Source organism: Camponotus vicinus, unplaced genomic scaffold (assembly GCF_025532165.1).
Source record: "Camponotus vicinus isolate PSW18456_S1 unplaced genomic scaffold, iyCamVici1.0 SCAF_1, whole genome shotgun sequence".
In the NCBI taxonomy this organism is placed as follows: Eukaryota; Metazoa; Arthropoda; class Insecta; order Hymenoptera; family Formicidae; genus Camponotus; species Camponotus vicinus.
Window position 1 is genome coordinate 15083969 of NW_028141945.1, and position 10231 is coordinate 15094199.

The 10231-nt window shown below is 37.2% G+C and overlaps 2 protein-coding genes across 6 annotated transcripts in view; both read left to right on the forward strand.

The window, feature by feature from the left end:
• Positions 1-10231, forward strand: part of LOC145977032 (uncharacterized) — a 121490-nt gene that overhangs the window by 32897 nt on the left and 78362 nt on the right. The window lies entirely within an intron of this gene.
• LOC145977005 (uncharacterized) lies at positions 68-1707 on the forward strand. Of its 2 annotated transcripts, XM_083108627.1 has the most exons (3): positions 68-1105; positions 1183-1444; positions 1521-1707. In XM_083108627.1, the coding sequence occupies exons 1-2, from the start codon at positions 1013-1015 to the stop codon at positions 1441-1443; spliced, it is 354 nt and encodes a 117-aa protein (XP_082964753.1). In that variant the 5' UTR covers positions 68-1012; the 3' UTR covers position 1444; positions 1521-1707. The 2 variants fall into 2 exon arrangements, with proteins under 2 accessions (XP_082964753.1, XP_082964748.1); XM_083108622.1 differs by having other exon boundaries at positions 1183-1707.

The following is a 10231-nucleotide window of genomic DNA, read 5'->3' on the forward strand; positions in this document are numbered from 1 at the left end:
CTCTATCTATGTACGTGTGCAGTATCGTGTTTCCGTACGCGACACAGCTGCCACAGATATTGTATTTCGATACTACATTGTGGTACATGATAAAACATTTAAATATTTGATAATTGAATATAGTTTTACGTTCGATGACCGTTCGACGAGCGTTCATTCCCGTTCGACGAGCGTTTGTTTCCGTTCGACGGGCGTTCGTTTCCGTTCGATTACCGTTCAATTACCGTTCGACGAGCGTTTGTTTCCGTTCGATTACCGTTCAACGGGCATTCGTTTCCGTTCGACGGGCGTTCAATTACCGTTCAATTCCGTTCGATTACCGTTCGTTTCCGTTCGATTACCGTTCGACGGGCGTTCGTTTCCGTTCGACGGGTGTTCAATTACCGTTCAATTCCGTTCGATTACCGTTCAATTCCGTTCGATGACTGTTCATTTCCGTTCGATGATCGTTCAATTACCGTTCGACGACCGTTCAACGAGCGTTCGTTTCCGTTCGACGGGCGTTCGATGACCGTTCAATTCCGTTCGACGAGCGTTCGTTTGCGTTCGATGACCGTTCAATTACCGTTCGACGACCGTTCATTTCCGTTCGATGACCGTTCGTTTGCGTTCGACAGTCGTTCGTTTCCGTTCGATGACCGTTCGACGAGCGTTCGTTTGCGTTCGATGACCGTTCGAGCAGGGTTGACACATTATAATGTTATATTATATCATGCATACTTTTGTCTTACGACGCGTTTTTGGTAAAGCGATAATGATATGTCCCTATTCTAAAGTTTCGTGTCGAGACCTCGTTGTCTCCTCACAAAGTAGCGATATGATAATATTAATATTATATTATATACCACGCTGAGAGTTGCATGGGACCGCATATACTTTTGTCTTACGACGCGTTTTTGATATGGTGATAATGCCGCATCTCTGCTATAAAATCTCGTGCCGAGACCTCGTTCTCTCATCAGAAAGAGTTTAGAAGTGCGCGAGTAAGAAGTGTGTAAAAGTTTAAAAAACAATGGATCATCTTGCATCATTGTACAAGGACTGGAAGACGAAATTGATGGACATATTATGTATCGTAGCACTCAACATGACTTTCACGTGGAACGTAAGTAGTGTTTTGTGATTATTTTGTGAAAAAGTGTAAAAAATTTTGTATTTATATTAATTATACTTTTTATGTAGTTCCAGGATGAAGTCCGCATACCGGGCTTCATGAACATAGAGCACCGCCAGTGGGTGCGGGCGGTGCGCCGGGCCGGGAGGGAGAATTTTGGAGACGTGTGGGGCGACACCCCGGAGGGCCTAGATGGAGATATATTTGATCTGCGGCGGCTCTTCGGGGAAGAGCCCTACGAAGAAATAGAAGAAGAGATATGGGTCCAAGAAGAGGAAGATTGGGAAGAAGAGGAGGAGTGGGAGGACTTAGTAGCCCCAGGGGGCTAAGGTATATCTATTTTTTTATAATTTTTATTATTAATTATTAAAATAAAGCTAATGACATGTCTCTTTTTCTGTTGCAGGAGCGGCCTCCCCATGTATTTTATATTTTTATATTTTTATTTTATTATTATATTACTATTCTTATTATTATTATATTTTTTAAATTTTAAATTTTATATTATTATATTACTATTCTTATTATTATTATATTTTTTAAATTTTTAAATTTTATATTATTATTATTTTATTAGACACACACACACACACACACACACACACACACACACACACAAATTGTATAATACACGCACACATTTTAAAATAAATGTTATATTTAGTATTGAAAAGAAATGTATTTATTTACGCGCCTCTCCTTGCGTTCCCATCCTTTGCGTCTCTCTTGCGCTAGTTGTAAGTATAGCGATATCGTTCTCTCTCTCTCTTTCGTACGCGCTATCGTTCTAACAATAAGTCTCGCGTTAGTTGTAAGTCTCGCGATAACTTCGTTCTCGCTCGCACGCGTTATCTTAGCTATTATCGTTCTCTCTCGCACACGTTGTTCTCGCGATATTATAGTTCTCTTTCGTATGCGTTCTCTTCGCGCTATTATCGTTCTCTCTCATTCACAAGCTCGTCGCTATCACTCACTTACCTTTGCGTCGTCCTGCTCCCACCTATGTGGCATCTTATAATGCATCATCCTTGTCCCACGTTGACGCCATCCTTGTCACACGTTGATGATGTCACGTGTCATCCTTGTCGCACTGTCCTCTTCACACACTTTACGCTATCCTTTTCCCACACGTAGCGCTATTCTTCTCACACCACCGTCTTCTTTCCGCGGATCCCCCCTACCCGCGCGGACCCCCTCGTCCATCGCTCGCGCCGCGGATCCCCCCTACCCGCGTGGACCCCCTCGTCCATCGCTCGCGCCGCGGATCCCCCCTACCCGCGCGGACCCCCTCATCCATCGCGTGACGTCATCATCCCCGCGTGACGTCATCATCTCCGCGTGACGTCATCATCCCCCGCGTGACGTCATCATCTCCGCGTGACGTCATCATCCCCCGCACGTGACGTCACACCCCCCCGTGACGTCATCACCCCCCCCGTGACGTCACCCCCCCGCAGTTCCCCCTCGCCCCTCACCCCCCCTCGGAGCCCCTGCGTTAGAAACCTCATAGTCTTACTACTGACTTTTTTTTTCTTCTGAACATGGGTCCGCAAATGAACCCCCCTCCGAGCTAGAGGCCCCTAAAGTTTGGGGAAAAAATTGAAAATCGGCTGTATTTCAGAAAAAAAAAAGATTTTGACGTTACCTGTTACCCTCTCTTGAGAGATAAACAAATTTGCGTTGCGGGTGTTTGGTCAATTTCACACATTTTCGAATTTTAGCTCGAAGGGGGGTTCATTTGCGGACCCATGTTCATAAAAAAAGAAAGTCTTATTTTGACGTCTAGAATACGCTCCTAAAGTTTAATGCATCTTTTCAGGTACACCCTGTATAATATATAATAATAATATAATAAGTGTAATATACAATAATAATATAATAGTAATAATATAATAATAATATAACAAGTGTAATATGTAACAATAATATAATAACTTTAAATCATTGATGGGAATTTATTTTTTTTTTGCACGATACGAAAACATACAAACACACACGTATACATTGAAATCATAAGCAACGCTGTTGCTGTTATTTATCTTTTCGCTTCGGCGCGTTTCATCCGACTCTGCGAACCAATTCGGCTGAATAATCATTTCTTCTATAGTGCTCGATTGCATTCGCGCTCGATATCGCGAAAATATCAAAGTCGGATCCGATTTAGCGAGTTTTCAAAAACTAGCAAATCGAATCCTACTTTGATTTACCAAAATATCGAAGTTTGCTGCGAAGGACAAAGGCCCTTGGCAAAACGTCTCGTTTGTGGGAACAATGTGGGAGCATAAAGGGAGACTTGAAACTCAATATTGTGCTTGCGCACGCGATGTCTCGAATGGGCTCCATCAGAAAATTTCAAGCACTTTCTGCGAAGAAGCTTCGAGTTGTTCAAAGCGGATGTGCGCGCGGAAAATCGACGGAGAATCGATTTCACAACGGGATGTAACTCCATGAAAACAGAGAGAGAGAAAGTACTTGACTTGTCTAACTTTTTTCGTTATGATTTATGGGGATGTTATGCCACGAGACATTTCGTCTATAAAAAAGTAAAGCATTTTTTTTAGATGAAGAATATGTTTAAGGGATGATTATATCAATTTCCCTCTACTTACTTTAGCCTTATGAACGTATTTGAAAGGATCAAGCGTGATAAGGAGAATTAACGAGCGAATCAAAGTTTGTTAAAGCCTTTCACAAAAGTTTTTGAAATGCTGCCGAGACGATAATACACGTAATTTTAATGAAATTTGATTTTGTTAAGGTTTGTTTACTTTCGTAGCGTACATAAATATTAGGATTGGCTTTCGGAATCGAAGAGTGTAAATTCTTTATTTGATTTCGCGAACATTTCAGTTCGCTTCATCAGGCAAAGACAATTTGATACTTAAATATAGATCCTGATGAAGTACACTGAAAGAACATGTTTCGAAACGTTGGAATCAAATAAAGAATTTACGGCTCAAACCACTCTGAAAGCTAGTCTTAACATTTAATGAAATTGCTTGAATTTTTTCATAAAACACAAACAGCAGTTCGTCTTTTTAGAACAATTAAGAATGAGAGATTATTGTATTATTATAAGTTTCATTTTTTATTTTTTATTTTATTTAATTTTTTAATTTTATTTAAATTTATCTAATTTTAATACATGTATTCTTCGATACTCTATTTGAATATCATTGTTTAGGGCTGTTCGGGTTGATATACTTTTTATTCCTTTGGCAACGGAAACTAGATTTTTTTTCACACGGCGGAAAACCTTCTTAGATAACAAATGTGTTATTTATTATTGTAAAAGTAACTCGAAGAATTATAACCCCACGTACATCGAACAAAGACTGCGTTCACGTGTGGAATAATAAGATACATTCATGCGCGCGCACACGTGACATGATTCGGTCTATATTTCTTAGTGAAAGAAGAAAATGGAGCTTCTCGCGTAAAATTACTTCGCAACACGAAGCAACTGTACGATAAGGATTTAGGAAATGACTTTATATGACCTCCGCCTCTCTTTCTTATTAAAAAAGTTTCTACAGCGCGTTTTTGCGTCGGGGAAACCGCCTCGCCCGAGATATAAAAATGTAATGGCGATGGGGTTAAATCCGAGGGTAACTACCATGTACCGGCCTTTGCCTCTTTCTTTCTTCTTTTTTCGCGTCCGCGTTTCATATGCGCGCCCCAACCCCCTTTTCTCGCCCTCCCTTCCCTCTCTTCTAACCCCTTCTAACCCTCGACCGCCACCGCACGATCCACCCGACCATCTCTCCTGACTGTTACCGTCTGGCCGCGGTTATTGGCTGCTATATTCGCGGAGGCGACGTAAATTATTACTACGTGTTCTCGGATAGGCTTGCTTTTCCACTTTTACGATGATTGCGAGCAGCTTCGACCGCTTTCACTAGCATAAGATAGTATCGAGGGAAAGGTCAACTGCCGAACCATCTAGGTCAAGCTAAATCCTCTCGACTAAGAAGATTTAACATTAATCCCCTTTGATCCCAGCGATTCTTTTCTTCGTCATGTACCTGTCAGCTGTTAATTGTCTAATTCTTGTCCAATATATTAGGGGAGATAATCCCATATTTCTTTATTTACGATACACTTATCGCGTTATGCGTTAAGCATAAAAGAGCAAATATATATATAAATAGCAACCCTATTGCTTTTTTCATTAAATTATTATTATCTAATAAGATTTTATTTATAAAAAGATTCAAATTTTCTTTCTAAATCAAATTTTATTAAATATTATTTATTTATTATTATTATTTATTTATAGAAAAATAAATAATATTATTATTTATAAAATAATAATATTATTATTTATTTATAAAAAGAATTTCTTTATTTACGATACACTTATCGCACGTTATGCGTTAAGTATAAAGGAGCAAATATATATAAATAGCACTCCTATTATTTTTTTTATTAAATTATTGTATTATTATTTAATAAAATTTTATTTATAAAAAGATTCAAATTTTCTTCATAAATAAAATTTTATTAAATATTATTTATTTATAAAAAATTTGGATCAAATAAAATAAATTTAAAAATAGTAAAGAAAATGACGAATAAAATGACAGTAATATTGAAATACATCATGCATATATATCAAGTTAGATCGGGGGAAGGGGAGGGGGGAAAAACTGGTTCAGAAGTTTCTTAAACGTAATCGGAGCTTCCGTTAACCGAGTTTCCGAGTTGCTGCTGCATTATTTCGTCATTTTCACGAGAAACGTATATACATATGTATATAATTATTCTATGGATCGCCGGCACGTGTTTTTCAATGAAATTTCAGCACGTCCAGCTGAAGGGGAGAACTTTCTCCCTGGACAGCACGGTTGAAATTGCAAGTAAATTTTTATCGCTTCGTGACAATTTCCTGTTCCGGCAAATAGCGTTAGCAGCAAAAACCCGTTTCATCGTTTATCGCTCAACGCTTCCCCGTTTCTCAACTCTGTTATCCCATGTTACGTCCGTAATAAAAATACTCGAAAGGCGAAAACTACTTAAATTAAATTCAGCTCCTTCCAATGTGTACATTGCAATACAATTGCTCCCGCGTGTCCAGGGTAACCATATAAAACCGAATAAAACACTTGGGAAGCAATTTCCAAGCAGATTAAATAAAACCAGACCCTCGTGTGAACGTAATACACGGAAATATCGAACTATTTTTCGTGCGATATATATTTCGAGCAAGTTTGAAAACGGATGAATTAAAGACACAAAATATATATTTCTGTGCGTAAAAATCACTATACTTACAAGTTGAGGCTATACACCATCGTTGGTTTCATGACGCAAAATTCTTTTTTTTTTTTAATAAACAGTCACGACGTCGTTAAAAATTGAACTGAAGCAATATTGCAGGTTTCCCGTGAGCGTTATTGATACCGGATATTCTAGATAAAAATCTGCTCTCTAAAATCATGTAAGCTATCGATCGTAAGCTATCCACCAACTTCTACAGAGGAATACATACAGCCTTTTGTGAAGCGTTCGCGGATTTATTTCTATTTGCCCGTGTAACTTCTCGTTATTTCTCTCTACTTGAGATATTTTATTTTTATCATACTTTTTATGAAGCTATACAAATTTTCAAATTAATGCTACCATTCAAACGGAGTTCGATATGTAAAGCGCGTCATTTGATTTTAGTGTAACTGCGATGCATTTAAAAAAATTAAAATTATGTTTCATTAAATTACTTTTTTCCTAAATTTCAAATTACAAATATTTTAATATATATCTTGATTTTTTCTTTTTTGTAAAGTTGATCGATTAAGTTATTTTTATCTATATAATTATTTCTTCGCGCGGTACATTAATATCTAAAAGAAAAAATTATATAAATAAATAAATATATATATATATATATATATATATATATATATATATATTTATATATATTTATAAAAATATTAAGATATATAAATTAAAAATATTAATTATTAAAAATATATAAATATATATATAAATATATAAATATATAAATGTATCGATAGATCGCATATCATGATACTTCAAGCCTCATGGAAGATTAATATCAATCACGACGTTAAACCTTTTTTGTCAAATTAATTGGAAAAACATGGGCCGTTTAATTGATACTCGGGAAACGAATTTCGATTCAGCGGCAAGCAACGAAAGCCTGGTTTATATCTCTATATTTTTTCGCCTGTATTGGCGCGTACAAGCACCTTTCGAAAAGCAATAAAAAAATTTTTTTCACGAGACTTTAACGCAATCATCACATCAGCATCATATACATTTCGCTGTTGTATCTCGCGATCATTGAAAATTTCCTTAAAATAAATTAAATTAAATTTTCTTAAAGTAATTAACTTAATTTAAATTAAAATATCTTGATTTAGATTAAATTATTATTTTAATTTAAATTAAATTATTACTTTAAATTGAATTAAATTTTTTTAGAATATTTAAATACGAAATTACTTAAAATGCTGTCGTTCTACTTAAAGATTCTTGGATCTTTGAGCCTGATCGATACGTCGCGATGAAAGGAGAGGAAATGTCACGGCGATGCGCACGTTCCTTCAACATGACAGACAATGCTGAGCTCGGGGTTCTCTGTCGTGAATTCGATCGATGTGTCATGAACTGTGTTAGACGCGTCGTCTTGTAGCAACGAGATCTCTTCCATCGAGCGATGCCAATGCTGTGATGACATCGCTATTGTGTCGTAGAGTTGTAATGATATCGCTGTTTCCTATGCAAATACATATATATCGGAAAAGTCGGCGATATAGCTTGTTACAAATCTTTCAAAGCCCAAGGAATTACATCACATCAAGAGATCCCTTTAGATGTATTTTTACACGGGCTGGAGGTAAATATCTATAAGAAGTAAATATTTTTCTCGAGTATAATAGACTTTTAGCAGTGGAAGTTTCTTGCAATTTCATTAAATAAAGTTGTTCGTTCCTCCTTTTTTCATCTTCTTCTTCTCATTATCTTTTGTTCCGTTTTATTATACCAAAAGACGATACCGCTCCTTGGTCTGCTTTTTCTCCGTGAATTTAATTAAATAAGATCGCCCAATTCTCTTTATTACATCGAGCATGATTTTCATATGAAACAAATAAACTATAATAATCGTGTATCGCATTTTTAACGTTAAATGCGCCACGATAACGTGAGCCATTAGCTTTTACAACCTGCCTCGCAATCTTTGCGCCTGTATTTACCGTGAAGCTTGAAAGGGTTCATTTCCGGATATTGAAACCTCTAAATATTTATACGAACGATAAGAGTGTATTAAACGCAATATGAACGATCTTTTTAAATTATGATGAATGCATTTAGGCGAGCGATTGAAGTGCACTTAGATGCATCGTGAATAATTCACACGCGAGTCTATCTCACTCATCTTGCTTTCGATGAAATCTTCATCAGGGCGCAAAATCGCCCCTAATTTATTAGGGTCATAAACGTTATTGTGTTCTCTGCAGTCCGTGAACTGCCCGTAAAAGCTCCCTCGGGATATACGAGGAAGATTTCTCGACGGGTTTGAAGTACGAGGGTGGTTTGAAAAGTCCGTGCAAAGTCAGAGAGATGGCACCACTGGTGTGTATCGAGATTATTTTCAGTTAGTAGCATCTCTTGGAAGAACACACACCAAGTTTCAGCCAGATCGGTCTATTTCTCTCGTATTTAGCGTTCGTTTGAATCGAGGAAGTTGAGTGATTTCTAAAAAATGGATGAAAGAGAATTTGGCCGCAAAATTGATGGAGTTAAGGTTCCAACTCGTTCCGCATCCCCCCTATTCTCCAGATTTGACTCCCTCGGACTACTACTTGTTCCCCAGTATGAAGAATTGGCTCCCTCGGACTACTACTTGTTCCCCAATATGAAGAACTGGCTGGCGGGAAGATTTTATTCAAACGAGGAGGTGATTGCGGAAACGAATGCCTATTTTGCAGAGTTGGACCAATCCTATTATTCGGAAGGGATCAACAAACTGGAGTAGCGTTGGACGAAATGTATAAGCCTAAAAGGAAACTACGTTGAAAAATAAAAAAGGTTTATCCCGAAAATTAAGTAGTTATCATTTTTGCATGGACTTTTCAAACCACCCTCGTAGTCTCCCCCGAGATATCCTCCAGATATCCATCGATACGCATGCGATTCCATCGCGAGTTTCTTGTCGCATTTCCTAGTTTCGTAATGCGGCTGAAAGCTCGAAAAGCGCTCGATAACGTAACAATGGATGATGCTCGGGCGAGCAACGTTCGACGATGAGAAACGAGGGCTCCGCTTCTTTTAAAGAGACCTGCTCCGCGGCCTTTTTGTAGCTTAAAGGGAATGCGGGAAAGGATCCTGTTTTTAATCGCTACCGATTAGAGCGAGTGCCAAACTGTCAAATATGCCGTCAAGTATTTGTCTTCAATAAATCCAATGTCATCAATAAATTAATTATAAAAAAATCGCATACATATAATGTTGCACGCTATAATTTATCATTAGTATTCGATGTAACGTTACAATCCGCGTCTCATATTTTCGAACATGATATTTTATGCGTGTGGGACATGTGAAATAAACAAGCAATTTCGATGTAATTATAATAATGTATAATATAACGGACTGTTGCAGGGGTTGTTAATAGGGGGGCAGCTGCCAAATGTAATACTAATAGCAATACATGTACTAAATATTGAGATATTGAAAATAAATACTATAATATTATTAAATATATAAAAATGACATATAACAGAGCTTCGGCAATAACGGAGTGCACTTTCGATAATAAAGTTTTAAGAGTGATTCGATTACCTAACTGACAGTTTCTCGAGAGTTTTAGCGCGCGAATCAAATATCGGCACCAAAGTTTTTCATGTCGATAACGAATTATTATTATTGCTACAGCCAAGACGAATGGGTCGAGCGAAATAAATGTTCGAGACTGCTTATCTGTGTTATAAGAGACTGTCTGAAAAGTTAAAATACTCATTTTTATCGCTCAATATTTCCCGAAGTAATTTCCAGATTATTTTCTTAACTTTTCTTATCTCCATTTTCTTATTCACTGTAATATTTAGTCTTAAATACATCGTCTGCGAAAGTTGGATTGATCTCAAAATTTAC